General features: G+C 45.8%; 1 protein-coding gene across 1 annotated transcript in view; it reads left to right on the plus strand.

Annotated features, from left to right (window-relative positions):
- Positions 1 to 1,240: 1,240 nt before the first annotated feature.
- Positions 1,241 to 22,405, plus strand: part of TSHZ3 (teashirt zinc finger homeobox 3) — a 65,964-nt gene continuing 44,799 nt past the window's right edge. The window contains exons 1-2 of the mRNA XM_056360953.1: positions 1,241 to 1,872; positions 2,538 to 3,095. Of these exons, the coding sequence (XP_056216928.1) occupies positions 3,056 to 3,095 (40 nt within the window). The 5' untranslated portion in view covers positions 1,241 to 1,872; positions 2,538 to 3,055. The remainder of the gene's footprint in view (positions 1,873 to 2,537; positions 3,096 to 22,405) is intronic.

Genomic DNA, 22,405 nt, shown 5'->3' on the forward strand with positions numbered 1-22,405 from the left:
CGAGCTCGGAGAAATCCTCCATGTTGCGCAGCGCCCGCCGTCTCGGCCAGCAGCCTCCCAAAGCCCCAAGTTCACCTATCATCCCCCGGGCTCCGCGGCTAAGCCGGCCCCGGTCCCGGCCCCGGTCCCGACCCCGGCCCCGCCGAGCCGGCCGAGCCGCCTGGCTGAGCGTGCCCCGGCCGCATCCTCCGGGGGGCGAGGGGCATGAATTATTTAGGTTTTCCATTTCCTAATTCCTACTTCAAGGGGGAGGAGGGAGAGAGCAAGACCGAGTTATTAATCGCAGCCTAGCCCTCTCGCTTTTCCAGGGCTGTCTAACATTTGTAAATACTTATGCTGCGGCTGGTCCCCTCCTTCCTGGTTAAGTTGTTTAGTACGTCGGTTATTTGTACCGAATCCCGGTCTGTGTTGTGTCTGATGTGTTGTCGTTGCAATGTGCAGCCAGGGTGACACTGATGGATGCGCCAATGGTGAGACGGACAGATGTTAGGGCGGATCTAGCGGCATGCACCGCCACAGCGGCGCAGCCCGCCCGCACGGGGCTGCCAGCCGCCCGCGCCCCGTCCTGCCGCCGGCGCGCTCACACGCACACACGCGCTCGCACACCCGCACACCGAGGGGCTTGCTTTTTGGGGAGGGGGGGAACGTCTCGGGGTCGTCTCTTAAGTAGATCTGATCGCTCCTTCTGTGAGCAGATACTGTAACTGTGAGGAGCAACCAGCGAGTATCAATGAGATGGAACTGAGCGAATTTGGCAGCAGAAGCGGCAATTGACAACTCACCATTTTCTTGTTTGCAAGAAATGTTTCGTTTTCCCCCAACAGTAGCAATTTCCCGGGGACTTTAGGCGACTGCGATTTTTTTTTTCTTCCTAAATATCAGCTTAAAAAATAATCAACTCGTAAAAATAACAATCAGAAAAAAAAAAATTAGCCCAAACCTTCTCCACCCTTCACGTAAAGTGTTTGAATTTCCTGCAACTTGAAAAGGAAAGCGAGAGCAAAAGCGGCACGGCGGCTTTATAAGATGTGAAGACGCAACAACATCTGCACTTAGTCAGGTATTTGGAATTATCCCAAATCTCGAAGAATGGGGGCGAGTGGAGATTTTTTTGATCTTACCGTAAAAGTGAGATCATCCTTTTTTTTTTATTCCTCCCCGTGAACTTAAAAAAAAAAATCGCTACTGTTTTTTTTTTCTTGGCTTTTTTTTTCCTTTTTTTTTTTTCTTTTTTTTTTTTCCTTCACTTCTCCCGAGCCCAGGCGGCCTCCGGCAGCGCGGCGGGGCCGGTGCGGTGCGGGTGCTGGGCCGCCGTGCCCGGGCGCGCGGCGCGGCGGAGGCGGGAGGCCGGCATGGGCCCCGCTCGCCCCCCGCCGCCCCGGCCCTCCCCGCTGTGCGCGGCCCCGCCGCCCAGGGATGCGCAATCAAACCCGCAGCACATCGATCCGCCGGCGCTCGCTGAACTGAGCGCGGCGGCTCGCCAGTGAACTTGGACCAAAAAAAACCCCCAAAAAACCAACACCAAACCCCTATCCCCCCCCCCAAAAAAACCCAAAAGAAAGCGAAAGAGAGAAAAAAAGGCCCCGAAAGAGGGAAAGAGCGGGGAAAGTGCCCGTCCCCGCAGAGCCGGGCGCGGGCGGGGCGCGCAGTGCGGGGGCGCTGCCCGCTCCCCGTCCGGCCGGCGGCACCGCGGGGCAGGGCGCAGCGGCTCAGCCGGCGGAGGCGCCGCCGTTGACGGCCGCCGGCCGGGGCGGCCCTGCCAGCCCGCCCGCCCGCGGGCGCGAAGCGGAGCCCGGGCGGCTGTGGCGCCAGCCAGGTGGGAGCCGGAGGGCTGGATGAGTGCCGGCGGGCGGCCAGCTGCCCGGCGCGCCGGTGAGTGGGGCCGGGGCGGGCGGCGGAGCGAGGTGCGGAGCGAGCCGGGGGCCGGGGCTGCCGCCGCTGTCCCCTGGCGGGGCGGCCGGGCTCCGCGGGGACGGGGCTCGATCGCCGGGGGCGGGGGCCGGGCCCTCCTCGCCGGGGGGAGGGGGGCGGCGGCGGCGGGCGCAGAGGCTGCGGGGCGGGGGGCGCCGGGAGGGTCCCGTGCCCCGGCGGGGCGGCGATGGCTGGGGGGGGTGGGGGCTCCGGCGGGGAACGGGTGTGCGCGGGGGGCGGGAGGGGGAGGGCTGCCGGCGGGGAGCGGGGCGAGCGGCGCGGAGCCGTGCGGTGCGGGCTGCCCTGCCCTACGCTGCCCGGCCCGGGGGCGCCCGGCGGGCCGAGCCCCTCCGCCGCTGCGGGCTGCTGGGGCGAGCGGCCGCGGGCCGGGCTGGGCGGCGGAGGGGGCGCGGCGAGGGGGGGGCGCCCCGCTCCGCCGCCGCCGCCCCCGGGCGGACCCTGCGCCGCCGCCGTGGCCGTGGCCGGCCGGCGGCGGGCGGTCCGGCGGCGCGATGCGCAAAGAGTTAAGGTGCCGTCCGGGGCGGGAGGCGGTGGGAGCGCGGTGCCCCTCTCCCTCTTTGCGGACTAGTTTGAGTGACACTGCGATCATCTCGTTTCCCTTCAAGCTTCGCCTGTTGCCGTTGCCGCCGCCGCCGCCGCTCCAGCGCCGAGCCGGGAGCCGGGGAGTGGAGAGCGCAGGCTGAGGCTCCGCCGACTCCTGCCAAGAAATCCCCCGTCTTTATGCCGTGATCTCCCAGCCCGGCCAGGCTCCGGGGGCGCAGGGTGGGGTGGGGGGGACTGCGGGCTCTCCCCAGCCCTCCCGCCCGCACACCTCTTCGGGGGGCTTCCCCTCCTCCTTCCTCCGGGGCGATTTGTCAAACTTCCCCCCTCTTCTGCCAGCAGCAGCAGCAGCAGCAGCAGCAGGGCTGTCCTCTCCTCTGTGCCGCCTCCTCCTCCGCCGCCGCCGCCTCCTCCTCCTCCTCCTCGGCATCGTGTATGCACAGCAACAAAAAATATATCCCCAACCCAGCCCTCGAGCCGAGACTGGAGCAGCTCACCGGATCTCTGGGGCTAAAGCAACTCTTCCCACCCCCGCGCCCAGGCAGCCCCCCCCCGCCGGCGCCGGCGGCCGCAGGAGCCCAGCATGCCGAGGAGGAAGCAGCAAGCGCCCCGGCGCGCAGCAGGTACGAGCCGCCTCCCCGGCCGGCCGCCGCGCCGCCCGCTGCCGCCGGCTGCCGTAACGCGCTCGGCGGGCTGAGCCTCCGCGCTGCCTCCGCACGCTGCTGCCGCGGGGAGTGAGAGCAACTTGGGCAGGGGGCACGGCGCCGTGGCGGCCGCGGCGGCGGGGGGGGGGCGATTTCAATTTTTTTTTTTTTTTTTTTTTTTTTTCCTTGGGCTGGCAGGGGTGGGGACGCATGAAAGCCCTTTCCCGACTTTGGTAGCCACTTTGATTTATTCCTAACTCTGCCATCGCCCGACTCCGGTCCGGGGGCAACACTTTGAGAAAGGCAGGCGGGTATGCGCAGGCACATAGGACATGTACGCGGGTGATCCCTGTGACTCCAGGCGTGGGGGAAGGACGTGAATTTTGTTCATTTCCAGCCCGTACTTTAGCTCCTACTTTGCTTCTCTCCCTCGTAGTCTTCGTTCGTCTCCATCCTTTTCCCTCACAGGCAAATGGTTTGTGAAAGCCAGTGAAAATACTCTTTCTTTAATTTTTTTCCCTCTCTGTAAAAAGAGATAGGATATGTATAAATACATGGCACGCTGTGAATGAAGTGGTAGGGACAAAGTGATCTGGAGGGTCCGCGGAGTTACTTGGTGATCCAAGCCCAGCACTGGTTCCTTTGCCCAACTTTTAGCTGTCTCTCTCTCCCCCCTGTTCCGCGCCGGAGGTGTCTCTGCAGGACAGGCAGACCCACCTAGCTGGTCACTTTCTTTGGCAACCTCTTCTGTTAATCTTATTCATTTCTTATTTATGAGTCCAGATGAGAAACTGCAAAGGAAACCAAAGGAGGGGAAAAAAAAAAAAAGGAGGGGGGGTCTGTGTATTGTCAAATGACTGGCAAATGTTTCTGATAGTGCCTTTACAATTTCCTCCATATTTTTTTTTTCTTTTTAGAAATACTTCACAAGGCTTTGTGCTGGTGAGGTTTTTGTTTGTTTGTTTCATTTTGCTTACGCCAGAAGTGTCAACTCCTGTTAAACTTGAGCAGTATTTTTTTTGGAAAAGCCAAACTGAAAGGAAAACGGGGGGGGGGGGGGGGGGGGGGGGAAGCCCCACGTAATTTTACAGTAATCCTTAGTTGGGGATATGTGGGCTGGAAAAGGTTTCCTTGGCCTGTTGCCATCCTTGATTTGATGGCTGATTGATCGCCTGTCATCTGGCTGCCTTTGATCTATTCATTCCCGATAAACATCAATAAATCACTTGCCATGGTAACGCCAGACTCGGTGACGTCACGGGTGGCCTGTCAACTCTCTGTCAGCGCAACTTCTGGGGCTCCTGGCTCGGTGTGCCACATAGCCACATGGGCCAGGGCTTCCGAGGCGTGGGGCTGGCTGGGGCGGAGGAGCAGGGTTGGGTCGGGCCAGGGGCGGATGGGGGGGCCCAGCATGGAGTGGCCACCGTTGGCCTTTCCCGAAGGAAGGCTCTGTGCCGGAGGCCGGCTGCAGGAGTTGTGCGGGTGATGGTGGTGGCGGTGTGTTTGTGGTTGTGCCTCTAACAACTTGGAGCAGGTAGCCTGGCGACTCGCTTGGGCGATGCTAGAAAACGGGCATTCAGAAACGTGCCAGGGCTTTCCCGCTGCCTGACAACTTCTCTGAGTGGTGTGGTTTGAATTTAGTAAACAGCAAGGGATTCAGGGAGTAATACAAATTGTAAATAACGTTGTCCACATTCCCTTTCTTCTCTTCTTTGACGTATACACGCATTCATCTAGGACTTTTGAAACAGAGAAACAGGCTTTCTAGCAGTCTCGCTCCATGTACTAACAGCTAGAAAGTTTGGAAAGTTTTGCAGTACAGTGCTGATACCATCTAGCAAACAATATCGTAGCCAAATGCTTCACGGTAATATTTTGCATTTCTGGCCCATACCATCAAGTAACACTTTTCACATAAATGAAAAAGGTGGACTTTACCTAATACTTGGGAAATTCAGTTTCGAACATGAATTCGGTTCTGCAAAATCTAGCTCTTCGAAGTATTTGACGTCCTCGACTGCTGTCTGCTGGGCTCTCCATAGGCTGGAAGCAAATGTTTCTGCACTAAACACACACTCTGAGGTATCTCTCTCCCTCTCTCCACCACTCTCTGTCTCTCCCTCCTTTCTCAAGTGATTCAGCCATGATGTGTGATCTATCTTTCATATTTAGCAGAAGTGTATCTCTTTAAACTTTTAGCTTTTTGATAGCCACATTAAACATTTAGTATTGTGTATAATTGCTTCCCACTAAAATGCTGTTTTATTGGTCACATTGGAAATGTTACTTTTTCTAATAGCAGTAAAAGCAAAGACTTTTTTTTGTTGGGTTTTTTTTTTTCCTTTCCAAAAAAAACCCCACCTTAAAAAACAGCTAAGAAATAACAGGTTAGTTAAGAAATATTCATTACAAAAACTTGACTGCAGGACTAATAGGAGATGGAAGAATGGTTTTGCTCTATCAAAATGACCCGTCAAAACGACTTTGTTTCATATTTGATTTAATTGTCTCTCTCCTGACAGGCACATTCATCAATAGCTTAATGGTCAATCAGAAGTTGGCAGAGTGAGTGCTTTCATTCTTTCCCATACACTAGCTTTGGCTTTACTTTATCAAAATGCCTCTGCCTAATGGATATGGGGGATGTAGAATGACTGAAGGGCTACTTATTTGACAAGAGTGAAAAAACAAGAACATTTATGCTGTTGATAAGTGCATGAAGATAAATAAGTGAGCTGTATGAGGCATTTTATTTTAAGACAGAAGAAACTTACTTTCCCCCCCCACCCCCCAAGCCTTTTGGCTTCAGAGCTGCGAGTTATAAGGTTCATGACTGCTTTTGTGGCATACTGAGAGTGATGACAAATTGATTGCTTGGTACTGAGAGAGAAAAAAAGGTGGTGGTGGGGGAGAATTAAAGATGTCTGCTGATTGGTAACTCAGGAAATCCAGTCCCCAGCAACCTTGAGAATACTCGAGAATTTTTTTTCTCCAAACTGAAAGGTCCGCTCAGCCATAAAAAAAGAAAAGTTGTTTTGCCAGCTTCATTAGTGTTCACCTAATTAGCTGTAAACCTGATGGATTCCTGACAGCTTTAATGATTGGAGATGACAAGCTCCACGCAGTGTCATCCAGCAGAATTAGGTTTGCAGCTAGTTTGATGTAATCAAGTTGATATTACACAGTCCTGGTTGCCTTTAGTTGTGCATTAACTCAATTTTCTGCTGCAGGTGACAAATGGGCTTTGGTACCTGGATAATCATGTCATAGGAATTAGGGCCCTTTTAATGGTCTGGAGTAGAATAACAACAACAAAGAACTCTCAGCAGCGCGCAGAGCTCGCAGACATAACAGACAGGTGCACAAATTCTTTATGTCTAGCCCAAGTGTTAACACCACACTGTGGAAGACTAAAGCTGTCTCTGAGAATCAAGAATCTGTAAAAATGATAATTTCGGTTTGTTTGCTTTGAGACTCAGGTGAATGTCATAGGTAAATTCGGGAGGAAGAGCCAGGGAGCGCAGTTTTATTCCTCACCTGTTAAAGCAAGGAGGGAGGCAGAATTGCTGCTCCAAGGACTTGTGTCATTTTTGTCAGGAGGAAGAAGGTATTTACTGGTTGGAGGCTACTCTCTAGGAAAGCGAAGATACTGTATTAATAGAGGCCAGTCTTGTTCATGCAAACAGTAATTATCTGTCCTTAAATTATAGCTTTCACTTGCAGCTTTTTTAGAAACCTATTTTAAAAGATCAAGAAAATGTACTTCCTACTGACAGAAACGACTTAATACATATTTTGTATACGTGTAAAGCTCTTCTGAGGAGGGACTGGGAACTAACTAAGGATTTGTTGGAAACTAATGTATTTATTTTTTTTATGTTGAACAAAACAATTACTGTTTTTTAGATTCAGACAACTGCACTGAGTTTTGAAGCCTCTAGAAGAAAAACAAACTCGCACCCATGTTTGGTTTTTTTTTTTTGTTGGTGTTCTTTTTCCCTGTGTAGGAGAGTTTAAACCCTAGAGATAGCTGCATACTTTTCAGGCTCTTCCCAGCTTCCGTGCTTACATTCGAAAGATGCACATGGCCGGTGTGAATACTGAAATACGTTAAATTGATTTTTCAGGGATGCGGAGCACTTGCACTTTTCAGGGACTTCAGTGCTCTTGCTGGTTATCAGCACCTCCAGAGCCAGGCTGGGAGTGCACCACCGAGATACAGATGCAAGATGGCATGCAGGTTGTGCAGCCAGATTTCCAGGCAGCTCTGACTTCGGGAAGTTGAATGCTCGCTTTAATTTATGGGAATTGCTTGCAACTACATACATACCCCAAAAGTAAATGTAGCGATAAAGTAGACTACCTATAAAGGTACTTGCAGTGTCAGCCCTTGGTATGTTATTTGCCTCCAAACCTGCCACATATTTCTCTGTTGGACAGAGATTCTTCCTAGCAGCAAGCTGACAAAATGATTAGTTATGGCTGTCCTCTGCCTTTTTTTTTTGCCTTTTTTTTTTTTTTTTTTTTTTTTTTTTGGCAAAGTGTGAGGAACAATGCAAAAAAAAAAAAAAAAAGAAAAAGGGGCATAAATATAAAAAGGCCTGATAGATTCTCCTGAATCTCCGTCTGGAAAACAGAATTTTCCAGAATCAGCTGCCATTTCTCCCATTAGCTTGACAGCTGTCAATTAAGGCTTCAGTGCTCTCCTGGGCCACAGTTTATTGCGTGCGGTTGATGTTGTCATTTTGTTCTCGGTTTTGCCTTGAGCACTATCATGAGCAGGAGTGAAATAGTCAATAACTGATGTATCAGCAGTTATTTCTTAAATTGGCTTACAAGTCTGCATTTTTCCTCTTTTTACTAAAGATTGTTTTGTAAAGTGATTAGAATGAATTGTGACTGCTGCAGGGTTATGGGAAATGCAGTGAAGCTAGGGTGAGTTAGCAGGATTAGAGTGGGTCCTTTTTGTCAGCCCTGTTTCCAGGATTAGTGGAAACTACATAGAAAAGATCACCTTCAGGGTGAAGTGTGGGGTAAATTTTTAAGTGTGTGGCGTGGACACTTATGTAGAAACACATGGTGGTACAGAGTGAGTGAAAAGAAATGATCTGCCTAGGATGTACAGTAACCTTATGTGTTATCTTTCTGAACAAACCTTGGAACTGCTAGTTCTACGGTGTAATAATCCATATTTTAATCCAATGTCCTGACCGTTTCCCAGCGAATCCAAATACAGATTGTCAAATTTTAATGCAGCCCTATTTACAAGGTGCTGCTAGTAGATCAAGTATTAAGATGCCTGAAGTGTTGTATTGTCAAGTAAGAGTGTATGTGTATGTATGGCTATGATACAACACTGAAAATAACATAGTTGCAGAGCGATCGTGTGTTATCTTATCTGTGAAATACTTCAGCATCATTTACTACACAATCTACCTCAGGTGTTTGAGTCTGATTCCCGCCCCCCCCCCCCCCCCCCTTCTGTGTGTTTGGTGTGTGGTGGTTTGTGGTGGTTTTTTTTTTTTTTGGTAAATTTAGTTACGCCCAAATTGTGGTTTATCAGTCTTAAGTTAAAAATGAAAGGTGAATACAATATATTGTATTTGGTAACAATGATATGGACTGGTACATCCAGACAGATAATATGCAGTTGTAATTAGACTGAATAGACAGGCATTCATTTTTAAATTCTTTGACACATGCATAAAATAGTCATATAATAAGATAAGATGACAATTTTATGTTAGGTTGATAAAGTGTCCCGATACATGCATTTAAATGTCTGTAAGCTTTTTTTTATCCAGACAGATTAATTCCAGTTTCCAGCATTTGCAGTTAGACATTAAATTAATTTTAAAAATCCCACTAAACAATGGATGCATTGCTTTTTTGTGTGTGTGTGTCATTACCTAAAACAGGAGGATTGAAAAAATTTATGCAATTGATTTTTCTTGATTTCAACATTTAAAAAAAAATGCATGAAAACTGGCTCAGAGGATTTAAAGCATAGTCCGCGAGAGACTGTGTTGTAGTTTTCTTAAGTATAATAATGCAGAAGAGAACATTGTCAGAGCTTGGAATTGTTTGTTACCATTTTCATAAAAAGAACTGGAAGAGTTGAAACAAGTAGGGCTTAATTTCAGAGCCTGCAAGGTTCGTCCTGCTGCATTTTCCTCATCTTGTGCCTGAAAGATATTTTGATCATCTCAGTAGAGAGCCAATCTGCAGAATTTAAACACTTCTCATTGCAAGCAACAACTTTAAGATATTTCTCAGAAAATGTTCAAAGGTTTTTTTTTTTTCCCCTGGGGGCGGAGGGAGAGTGGGGAAGGAGTTACCAGAAGATCATAAAATATCTGAGAGCTCTTTGCCCATGCCGTTACCTGGCTTGTTCGGGCAGCAAAGGTGTGACTCTTCAAGAATAATCCAAGTTCGTATTTTAGACTTAATTATAAATTATTAATTAATTCTGTCAGGACACATGTTATTAATTATGACTCTCTTTTCTTCATTCAGAACAGCTGTTGGGAATCGTGTAAGTTCACTGTGTTTGGTGGTGTGGGAGTTTGCCAGTGAAGAGCTCTCCACTCCCAGCCCGCCTTACCTTTCTGTGCCGCCCCTCTGCGCGGGGGCTGGCTGGTGAGACCCAAACACTTGGAGCAAACACGGGTTCTGAAGTGACACCCTGTGCGCGCCATTAGCGAACGTTTTCATGGAGGTGGGTCTTAGGTCCTGTCCATACGTAATTCTTGCTTTAGCAAGGCTGCATGGCGGCGGGGAGGTCGAAAGGGCACGGGCCAAGCGCTGGCGAGGGGGAAGCAGTGCGGTTTTCGTGCCCTTGCGCCAAACTCCCGCCAAACTTGGCGCGTTAGCATAGAGGAGAGAGCTGCTTTATTATTCGTTTGGAATGATTCAAATTCATTTACTTTTGATATTTCCATCATTAAATTGAGCGCTCTGTTTCAGTTTCTTATGTGTTCTTTGCGGAATGCACGTTGCATAAAATAGGCAATTTTTAATGAACAATTTAATGTAAATGGGTTCTGAATTTAAATTAATATTAATGAAGCTTTGAGTGAATTTATTTTGCATACGTAAAGGCTTGTAACTCTTTCACCCATACACTCTTGTCTTTATGTACTAATACATTGGTTAGGTGAATTGGCTAGTTTCCATATTTCGTGATTAAAAAACTTTAATGGATTTTACATGGATATTTGTGCTAGCGCGGCTTTACGTAGTTAGTATCTCTACTAAAAATGTACCTGCCTTTATATTCAAATTTTTGTAGTGAACGCTTTCTTGTGTTACCCCACCATTTCTATATATTCCTTTCTACTTCGGTTTCGCCTTTATGCTTAGAGAAGAAATTATTCCAACAATAGTCACCACAGCCAAGATGTTTTCTTTCTTTGGCTTACCTCTATGCATTATGTATTTAGGAATGATGGGATGTTCTATAATTAATTCTGTTAGATGTAATTGCTATAATCACTTTGATGCTACACATAATAAAAGTAATATGGTAAGCATACCGAAAAATATAAACACCTTATTGTAACACTTCATGTAAAATTCTTTTAAAAAATCTTCTTTAGAGCAGAACCTCTGCTTCAGTAATTTGTCAGGCTAACGTTTGTTATAAAGTATGTTACTTAGTAAATGAATTTCAGGTACTGAAAAGATTTTGACTGGCAGGTTGTCCTATATGGGCGCGTGCATATCTCTGACTCTGTGCGCTATTAAAGATGTAGTTCATTAAGAAGCCAATCTTCAGCGTTGCTACAAGTGACACGTAAATATCACTGTATATCTCATGAAATAAGAGACAAATTTGTACATTGTATTAAAATCCGGTACGTAGTAAATAATGCAGAAATGGAGTTGTACAGCGGAAAGCTTCTTTGTAGCGCAAAATTATGGGAAATATAAAATGTATGAAGGGTGGCATGTAACTAGAGAGGGAGTTTTTCAGGCATAGTCCCAAGCGGGGAAAAGACACTAGAAGATGATTCCCGCCCCCCACCCCCTGCCCCCTCCTTTTTTTATTATTTTTTTTTAACAAGTAGCTTTGAGTTATTGTTTGCAAACGCAGATTTTGATAGAGAGGAAATGAATAAAGTATGTGCAATGGGTTAAGCTGTGTAGCTGATATCCTTGATTCTGTAACAAAAAATGTTAATATGGCCATAGTTCTTAATTAGTTGCACACCATACTTAATGCTGCAAAGGTCACTTGGTTTTATGGTCCAGCTTTGTCTATGAATTTCTATGTTTCCCCCCAAATTTATATTTCACTCTCTCGTATTTTCTAAGCAATTGAGTGTGCAAATCGTGGTTAAAATGCAAACTAGAAACAAGATTAGAAAAAAACATTTAGTGTGGACAAAGAAGAGATTCCCCCCCCCCCCCCCCCCCCTTTTTTTTTTCTTTTTGCTAGTGTTATTTTCAAATAATGCACAGTCTTTGCATGGAGAGCAGAAGTATTACGTTTAACTTCTGTAAGCTGAACAAATAAACCCCGACCAACCTCTCGCTGGATTGTTCTGGGGAAGAACAGAACAGGGTGCTGTTTCTGAGTATCTCTGGGACTGGCTCGGTGCCGGCAGTCCTTTTCCTGCTAGGTCAAGCCTGTTGCTGGAGGGCCAGATCTCAGCAGGGGCCTCCTGGAGGCTTGGCGAGGCTGCTGAAGACTGGCAGCCATCAGTCATCCATCTGTGACACAGAGTCTGTTTTTGATGGCAGGGATGATAAAAGGCCTGGGAACTGTATAGGCCCTTGTAATCAGGGCCAGTGCTGACATCCTTCTCAACTTTGACAGCTTCTTCCTTTTCTCTCTTCACCGCCAAGACTGTCTCAACTGGATTTTTTTTTTTTTTTCTCTCTCTTGTTTCATGTACTTGATCAGTCTCAGATGCTGGGAATGATTTTTTTCTGGAGGGAGGGGGAGTGTTTCTTTTGGTTTGTGGGTTGGGCAGGTGTGAGAGGAAGTCTGTTTTTTTTTTTGGTTTTTTTTTTTTTTTTTTTTTGTACTGTAGGCCTGTTGCTAATTAATGTTCCTCCATAAGATTCTGTCGGAGTTGAGTAATGTTTTTGATCTTTATGCCTGATAACTGCATACTTAATGAGATTTCAAAGCTGTGAGTGCAGCTCCCTACAATTATTGACAGATGCCTTTTCTTTGCCATTGGGTTCAGCTTCATAAATCCTCCTGCAGTAATGAGGTTCAGAAGTGCCACCCTGCCAGTGAGCTAATGAAAGAGGGGGGGAGGGAGGGAACAGCTCATGCCTGCCTGACACATTTTTTCCCTTTAAAATTTACTATGCAGATGTCAAGCTGTGGGACGATTACTTCAAACATGCTAATTTTTATCTTGCTTTTGTGTCAAGCCTGCATGCCATTTTTCCCCCCCAATAATAAATAAAAATAGAAACCTCAACCTATTTAAATTTTATCATGGATCATAACTATTGAAGACTTTGATATATGTGTGTTCTTTTGCAGTTTCCAGTCAGTGGAGCAGTTTTTTGAAATCCGAAGGGCAGAGAGAGGATAAAAAAAAAAGAAAAAAAGGAGGGGGTGGGGGGCAGGAAAAGCTGCCTCAGCCGCACATCGGCCTGCCCTAACCGTGCACTTGAAACGTCGGAGATTTCATTTTAGAGTTCTGAAACTAAATCCTGGTGGAGAATAGCCGCACCATGCCAAACAGTCGATTTCCTTTTCAGCAGAGCCATACATCACTGACCCACCCTTCCCTCGCGACAGAATGACATGTGTCATTTATCACACGGGCCCTGCCAGGCAGCGCGGGAGGTGCGGGGGGGTCCCTTCCCAGCACCGCCGCCTGCTCCCCTCGGCGCAGCCCAGCCGGGGGGAGAGGGGGTGCCTGTGCCGGGGGGAGCTGCAGAGGGACCGAGGGGGTTATGTTCTTCCGTATTATCTGCTAAGTCGCCTTGTTCAACCCCCTGAAGATTTTTCTCCTCCTGTTTTCTTTCGCTCCCACTCTCTTTTTATTTCCTTTTTTTCCCCTCCCCCTCCTCTTTTTTTTTTTTTTTTTTTTTTTTAAGTTTGGCGGTTGGGACAGGCTGGCTGACACGTATCATTCAAGCAGCACCAGCTTGCTGGGGGTTGTGTAAATGAATCTGGGAGCTCTTGGTTTCACATGATTCAAACGTGCATTATTGAAGATGGATGTTCCTTAAAAAAAGATTGATGATGGATATCAGGCTTATAGTGCCATTTATCATTTTGAATATTATTTAGACTTGCCGTGTAAAGCTGTAACTTGAGAGTTGGATGAGCTGGGACAGAATGGAGGCCTCGGTGTGCACGTTGTGATTGATGGCTTTGCTTTCTCATTGTTTGTTACCAGATACTAGCCGGTCATTACAGGAGTGCCTTACAATTGTTTTAGGGGCTGGATTTCCGTGTGTGTGTGTTTGTCCAACAGGGAGAGGGACAGGCAGAGACAGAGTTAAGTTTTTAGTGAGAGCATTTCAGTAATTGTAAAGAATGTAGACAAAGCTGTGGCCCGTGCAAGGATACAGGCAATCTTGTGCGTGAATACAGAGACATGCTGTACGTAACGCTAAAATATAAGCAGGTCTGTAGCTGTTCCAGCATAGCATTGTCAGGCATCACCAGTTCCAGTATAAAAACATGCTTTAAAAATGTGCTTGCGAACAGATTAACAGACTCCAGCTTTCTTTCGCTAACAGGCTGCGTTTTGGTCCCATAATGGCAAAGAAAACAAAGTTCTAGAACACAGTTATCTCAGCGTTTACATTTTTCTTTTCTGGCCACCCTCGTCGCCCAGCGCTGTGAATCTCGGAGCCTTGGTGTTGCTGTTTGCACCCAGGTGCCCAGCGCGCTCCCGGAGGTGGATCGCCTGTCCCTCCAAACAGCAAGGGCAGTCCTTGCCCTTTTTGAAGCACTTTTGCTGGAACCAGGACACCCCCACCTGCTGGAAGAATTAAGGAAGCGGCTTTTTATAGGCAATTAGGTCTTGTCTTGGAAGCACAGGCAGCAACTATCAGGAGATAGACACTCTGGCAGTAGAGCAGCTTCGTCAATAGGTAGTGCCAAAACTTCAAGTGATGGGGAGTCTGTGCACAGACATCTTTGGGCAAGTGCGATACGCAGCCCAGCTAAACTTACTTTGAGTCGACAAACTCCTGAATGGAGTTTCTTGCCTGGCGCATCGTACAAAAACGAAGCGATTGACAGGAATGGTAGGTAGAATTAGATGAGAATGGCTTCTTGTTGAGTCAGTCTTGAATTTGCACAGGTAGCTGGTGTTTTTGAAACACAGCTTGTCACCAGAACTTTTCCTTTGGTTGCAAGAAGCACTCCTAGCAAGAGGGAATTGTAGCAACATTTAATAGACAATGTATATAGTGTTTAGGTGAAAACACATTTCACGGAGCCAGCGGTGACTTTATGAGAGTTTTACGGAAATGAGTTTTTCAGAAACCCAGTGTTTGTTACTCCTTCTACAAATTCAGCTCAGTTTGCTTTCAGTACACTCTCTTGGTTGCCAGAGGTAAGGAGAATTCAAGTTTATACACTTCATTCAGGTCCAACATCATGAGAACCCCCCGAAAAAACATAGTATTTCCTGTAAAGCCTTCAACAGTAGGAGATAAAACTTTGATCTCCTACCCCTGCACTCGTGTAACACAGTAGGTAATTGAAGTACAAGTGCCAATTTGCTGGAACAATTGTAAACACACCTTGATACAAATGGCATCCTTGCATTCTTACTGATTAGAAAACTTTGCTATTAATAGACACAAAGTCCATTTCAGGTGTAATTGGTAAGGAGCTGAGTGCACTCATGGGAAGAAACCTTGTTTTGTTTTTTGTTCGCTTTTATTCTTATCCCTTTTTTCAGTTTTATAGCTGGAGACATGATTTATTGCAGCCATCCATCTTTGGGGCTCATCCATCACATCCTGGTTGCTAGGCAATCATGGCAGCAGCTGTTTGCTTTGAATCAGACAGAAAAGTTGTCAATCATCAAAGGCAGGTGAATAGCATTAGAAACACGCTATTGTCAGACGGAATAATTAATCAAAGAGAGAAAAGATAATTAAAAAGATATGACCCTTGCAAGTACTTGCTCTGGGTTGCCTGGAAAAAAGAAAAACTGCCTGGTCTTTTCTAGACACTTAAGCAGCTGAGGGCTGATAAAATATGCACTCTGCAGTGCATAGTTTTTAATTAATTGAAAAAGGTTCAACATTCAAAGACGATGCTGGAGAAAAGTCTGATTATGAGCAGAAGTAATATTTATTGTTTGCATGAAAGGCTTGACATGGAGTTCTAACTTCCTGTCACAAATCTCCTGCATGCTTGCACTAAGCCTCTTTCAGCTTTACTATCTTCCCTGGCAGTTACTGGAGTGTGCAGTTAGTCCATCCAAGTAAGGGTCCTGCGGCTTTCAGCCAGCCTTTTCATTCTGGGCCACCTTTTCGGTGTATTGTCTCGTTCCCTATCCCGCGCAGCAGCTATCGGAGTTGCCACTGGCTCTGCCATCAGCAAGGCAGGCGAAGCTTGACAAGTTCGCAGCATTGCTCCTCGTTCAGCGCAGGGAAGATGTTGAGGCAGTGCCTATCTCATTTCCCATCAGCATGTGGAATAGCAAGCTCTTGTGAATGGGTTCCTTGAGCCGGTTTTCCAGCAGTACTGTTGCTTTTAGCTGGAATGGTAAAAAGGCTGCTGGAGAGCCCAGTTTCCAGCTCCCGAGCGTGGGGCTGCCCTGGTGGTAGGCATGGTGCGGCGTGGCCCGGCACGGGGCAGCACAGGAGCGATGGCCGGTGTCCGCAGGGCGGCTGGGCAGGGCTCGCGGCTGCTGTCAGTCCGCACGGTGAGGCCAGTTTGAACTCTGTAGTTGCCGAAGAGCCGCGTGACGGAAGCTGTAAGACGGTAAACCATCTTTTTGTGGGAATGGGATGTCGTGTTTTCGATTGTTGGGCAAAGTGCTGGTGTGGGCCAGACGCCACCTTTGGCGCTTGGACGTGCTTGGAAGGTGAGATGTCTGTGGACACACATCACGGGAGAACATAAGTACAGCGATTGCGTTGTCGAAGTCTCTTTTTCTAAAAAAATACTTTGTAAGTAGTGAAGCAGAGGAGACTGCCACATTCTCTCTCTTTGGACTTCATTTCTATATTTCATACTTTATTTTTACCCTGTTTTCTAGAACTGGGCAAAGAAACTTCAAGTTTGTGCTGCCAGGAGAACACCCCCCCCTATTTTCCTATCAAAACTAGGCATTAGCATTGATTTTCAGCGAGATTTCCAAGGATATATGCTATGAAATATTGGGAATTAAAATTGCAGAATGAAGATCTTACACAGTGCTACTGCACACCCCATCCCTTTCACATTGGCTAATTCCTTGGATTATTCTTTGCATAATTCTTTGCAGCAGTGTGTCAAAAGCAGCTCCTCTGCTAATTGCGTGTCGCTTGTATCACGTTTACTGCTCTCACACCCTGTTTCGCTTGTAATCATTCCAGTATTTGCTTAGAGGAGGAGAGAACACAGCTAAGAAGGAAGCGGGGTACCATCTGAGCGCTGGGTATGACACATCTGCTGCGTAGAGCTGTTCGTTTCAACACTGGTAGCAGGAGGCTCAGGCTGGAGTTAACTTGGATGACTTGGAGAAATCTGTAGCCTCAATTAGCATTTCACATTAGTGATTCCTCAGAACATGGTGTTCACCAAAGTTTGTGTGAGAAATAATAAAATCTCTGTGAGAGCATGGCAGTACGTGTGAGCATTGCCTTTAGAAACATCCTGCATACACCGCGTGACCAAAGGCAGCATCACCCGTGGCTAACAGTTTAGCGCTTTTATGTAAAGTTAGGATGTTGCCTAGAGTTGCTGGCAGATATTTTTTTAATTGGGCTAACTGCTTTTTTTTCTTCTATACGTAATGATAATTCAGTTTGACGTATTACTGGCATTTTTTTGTCACAGGCGTGTAGGCCGTGTGCCTGTGCGGGGCAGATGGGTGTACGTTTGTGTATGGGTATGCAGTGCTTTCTCTAGCGTGTTTTTGTGTATTAAATAAATGTGGGATAGCCATGCCTGCGTGTGAGGTGACATGTTTGTGGCTATAGAGCTTTTTCTTCCTTTGCTGGGAAAGAGATTTGCCTCCTTTTCACATATCAACACCTCTGATACTTGAAAAGGTATTTGCTGTATTTCAGATCTGCTGATCACAGTTTTATTTACTGGTAGGGGAACTGTGGCAGTAGTTCCCTAATGGAGGGATATATAGTGCTGACATCAAGAAAATGTTGGGTAAGAGACATATGGATAGATGGCTGCATGTTGGAATATAGGCAGCTATTGTTTAGTCTGATAGTGATTTCTTAGCAGATTATAGACAAAAGCTCCCTGTGATAATCTGTTCCCCTGCGCTCATCAAATCGAGGTGCGTCTTCTCCCCTGATTTTTCCCAGTCTCTTTTCCAAGCATGGCGTTGAGGGAAGACAGAATAGCTATTCCCCATTTGCAGTATTTATTGATTCACAGGTGAAAGTGGTTAGACTCTGCGAAAGGATTTTTCTGTCCTTAGGCCCTTCCTCATCTTTCCCCAAATGCAGGTTGCTTTTGTACTTGCATAAAGAAGACTGCTTAGGAAGTTGAAATACCTTGGTACTGAACGTGCTGAAGCTGGACTGCCTTTTTGTGCATACACGGTGAAAAATAGACAGAATATGTCACATATTAACACCGTAACAGATAGTAAACCGTTTTGCTCTAACTGGTGGAACACCGTGCAAAGGAAGTTTAAAATAAGCAGTTAAATAATAATCGAGCATTTGCCAGTGTTTAACTCGCTGCGTTAAGTAGAATGCTGTAGCTCAGTCGGAACCGCCGAATTACATGATATTTGTATATTGAGAAAAATATATTGAGGGAATACATATAACCTGCTTGGCTGAACTGTGTCCAGTTCTTGGCTGAACTGAATAAGCACGTAACACGTCCCCCCAGCCCCAGTCCACACGGTTGCGTGTTGCAGCATCTTGCATTGCAGCTATCTGACAGGCAGGCTTCAGGTCTGTCCTCGCTGCAAGAGTTCCAGGGTATTTCTCACTGTCTTTAGAGAGCGCTGTCTTCTTAAAAGATTGAGAATATGTGTTTCCTTCTGAAGATTTCTGATATGAGAGAGACTTTTTATTCCACATTTTTAAGGTTAGTTGCCCTTTTTATTCCTTTCACTGCAGCTTGCTGTTCCATCTTTTATATGCACAGTGATTTTAGGGTTTCGGTCCTACAAGCCTGTGCAGCGAAACAGAAATATTTCTTATCTCCAGTTTTCAGTTTGTCAGCAGTCTGCTTAGAAAAAGTCTTCTGCAAGCTAAGCCTGAAGCTTGGAAGATGTCCTGGTGTTCTCTAAGTGAATGTCCTTCCGTGTCCGAGCCACACTGCAGTGAAATGCAGTTGTATGTACTTACTTATGTGATGTAAAGTATGAAAGGTATCTTGTTTTATTCAGCATATTTTCTAGGATACCTCTTCAGAAATGACAGGGGCAAAAGATAATGGGTTTACTGTCATAGGTGCAAGATGACTAACTCATGTCACCTGATAATCCAGGAGCAGAGCCAGATGGCCTCGAAGATAGGGAATCATCAGATACAAGCCATCAGGCAGGGTACTACTTTCACTCTAATGTCTAGGGTAATTGTGTAGAAAGGAGCAGAAGTGGAAATGCCTTCAGGAGAAGGGAGACAAAGGACTAGCACCATGGAGAAGAAAAGACTGATCGGCAGAGATCTGGACCGCTGTATGGGCCCCAAAACAGAAATACCTGAATTCATTCGTTACCCTCATTCACTTAGCTTTGAAATCCATGTACACTGTGCTGTTGTTTAGAGTGAAACATATGCTTTGCTTTCTCGTTAACCCCCAAATCCCCTTGCAATTGCCGTATTAATTTAATTACTTAGTTTGCGCATAAGAATGCGATTCTGGTAACCGCCTTAACTTTATGAGTAAAATGGAGGGTCATAAACCTGGTGGACTAACTGGGTTGGACTTACTGCAGAATTTTTCGAAGCAGTATGTGCAAAGTAAAAGGTAGAACTTGAAACCGCAAAGAGAGCGTGTGAGTGGGTTTTTTATATGCTGAAATGTATCATTTACCCAGGATACCTTGTCTTCCTTTGTTTTTGCTCTGGGCCTGCAATAAAATGCTTCCTATCTATATTAGTTAGCAAATACTGCGATGTAATATATGAGAATAGTGGTGCATTATTTTCTCATGCTTATATGTTTTCTGTATAAAATATTCTAGCAGCAGTGAAATCTTGCTGTGTGATTGCATTTCATTTTGAGATGGTTAGCTGAATAAGCGGTAGGACAAGCAAGCAGTAAGCTGAATGAAGGAAAAAAAATAGAATTTTACAGCACATTCTTGTTGTAGGAGTGTGCAACACAAAATTGTGTGACTCAAATGCTCAATCTGGTCTTCATGATTAAGCAATAAACAAATTACAAAGCAAAGTTACTGTCCTTTTGAAACTTATACTCAGTGGTGAAAAACCAAGGTATTTAACATTTCTCAAAGGAAAATGCCTTTTGCTACTTGACATTCACCAGTAGTAGTTTTTAGTTAACAAAACTGTCTGCATTAGGGTAAAATGAAGAACTTTTTCTGTAGACACTACAGGTATTTTGTAACGTTGATTTACTGAATGTTGATAAAAAGAAACAAAGTAGTTAAAATTTGTGATAAAATGATGGTGTACTTTGTTGTAAGGACTGGGAGAATATACCTAGGTTATGCTATCAACTTTCCGTAAAGTAGGTTGGTTACATTGCCTAAGTAGAGATGTCTTTGTGTGTTGCATGTACATGTCATGTCTGACATAACGGACTAATCCATGAGTGGGTCTTCTTGGCAGCAATAGTACAAACCTGTGTTAATATTAGCGCTTGGAGTCCTCCAGATTTTGCAGCTTGCATCCAGCAGAGATATTCCTATGTGGTTGTTTTTTGTTGTGTGTTTGGTTTTTTTTTTGTTTTTTTTTTTTAATGTGTAAAAACTGTGAGTGTGGAATGATTACTGAAGTCTGTCAGATCACTGATGCGCTTTCCAGACAAGAAAAGACAAGACCTCCTCCAAAACTTTAAAATGGAAATTTCTTAGCCTGTGGAATTTGTGTTCTTGTGATTGGGATCTTGCATGTTTTCAGTGTGGGACACACCTGCACTGAGAAAGGAGGCATTAGATTCTTGCTTGAGTCTACAACAGTCGCTTATCTGGATGTTAGTGGTACCAGGTTTTAGTGTGATGGAGGACCAGACAGAAGGTCAGACTTTTCAGAGATGTATTTATCAAGAGTGCAGAAGTGGCTTTCAGCTTGCCCTTCCCTGCCCTGCCCGTGCCCTCAGCTCCTTGGGCTGAGTAGAGCCCGGTGGGTGGCACTGCTCTGTTACCGCACAGGGCTCCTGTCCCCATCACGGCTGTGTCCAGCCCATGTGGGGAAGAACTTTCTGATGGATCTATATGTGATGGACTGCTTTACCTTGGCCATTAAGGTAGGTGGAGCAGTCTCGGGCTATGGGTAGTAAGAAATTAACTGAAATGGTACGGGCTGGAGAGCTTCAGTTCCTCTCTGGGTCTGCCTCTGTCCCAGAAGGTAGGACATAAATGTGGAGGGAACCTCAAGGAGGCTGGCCAGCCCTTCTCCGGTTCAGCTGACTGCCACCATGCCCTTCCTGGCAGACATTCATGGACAACCCAGAACTTGCCAGGCAGTATCTTTGAGTGTCCTTACTGCAACTGGATGTTAGCCTGGCTTGTGGAGCATCCCATGGGTTATTTCACTTTCAGGTGTCCTGGAGACGGACTTGTTGGTAGCTTGAAGCAAAGGTTTGGAGCAGTCTGCACTGCTATGGACTGCGCTTTGGAGTAAGCCGTGGGGAGTGATGCTTCCAATGTTTGCTCTTGTTAAGACCCAGTCCAAACCCCATTGAACTCAAATATGATTCTTTTACTGATTCTGTTGACCTTACTGGGCTTTCACTGAGACCTGCAGTGTCAGCTGAAGGAACAGAATTTCACCTGTGTTACCTGGTAACTAGCTGCTGTTTGAGCCTCTGCTCATTGTTGGTGTAATGTAGGTACAGACAGTCTGGCAGATACTTCTTGGTTGGGTTCTCATCTTGTCGAGTAATGTGCTTTTGTGCATGTTTAAGTGCTTAAGAACCTTTAAGGATTTGGGAGTAGATGCTAAGCAGTTGTTTTTCTTAAGAGGGATGTAATGTAATACTAATGACCCAACCAGGAACAGACATTTTGTTTGATGGCATTCAATCAGGTGGAATATTTTACTTTGTTTTGGAATAATTAGACAATTATTAATGTGATGCCAAGAAACTTTTGTTAATATTCAGAATAGTATTAAGTTATAAATAGACAGTATTATCACAGTCAAATGTCTGTATTGATAGGTAACAGCATAGTGTGAATTTAGCCATTGAGTCTATTTTAAAAACACACTCTTTATCCTTACTCTTTAGTACAAAATTACATCTCGTTATGGATAACGTGTCACGTCTCCCTAAAAATATGATCTTGATTTTCATCCCATGATGATACTTTATTCAATAAATCAAAATCTTCCTCAACAGTTAGCAACCAACTTAGTGGTTATTTCTGAAATGTTGATACAGGGAATTTAGCAGTTAACGTTGTTTATACATTCCAGAAGTGTTAACAGGTTAGGTTATACTGGAATTCAGTAAATATCCATGAACCGTGTGGGAGAACTATACGCTATGTAGTGTCTCAGCTGCCAGACATCTCGTGAAATACCAAATGTAATAATAAAGTTTATAATGATGATATTGTCAGGAGAAACACATTGTCCGCTATCACCGAAAACAGAGGGAGCGAGGCCTATTGCCCAGTGTTTAGACTGCAGCGTTAGAACACTACAGATGTCCTTATCTTCTTGAGATAGTTTTGTACTGAATCAGTGGGTTTTACACATTCTTGTCTATGAAAAAAATGCTCTTTGCCTTCTGAGTATTTCTGAAGAAAATAAAAGGAGGATAGTTTTTGTATGTGTCAAGGTTGTTTCCCATTTCTGCAAGTGAAGTTCAGCAAAAGATCCCTAGTACATCTGTAATTTTCCCAGTAGCTTTTTCCCTTTGGTTGCTAGTGCTCCTTTATTGCTATCTAAAATGGACATTCTGCTAAAATCAGTAAAAATAGCCATTTGCTAGCTGCAATCTGCATGCTCATAGGCAGTTGTGT

This window comes from Falco biarmicus, chromosome 15, assembly GCF_023638135.1.
Source record: "Falco biarmicus isolate bFalBia1 chromosome 15, bFalBia1.pri, whole genome shotgun sequence".
Classification (NCBI taxonomy): Eukaryota; Metazoa; Chordata; class Aves; order Falconiformes; family Falconidae; genus Falco; species Falco biarmicus.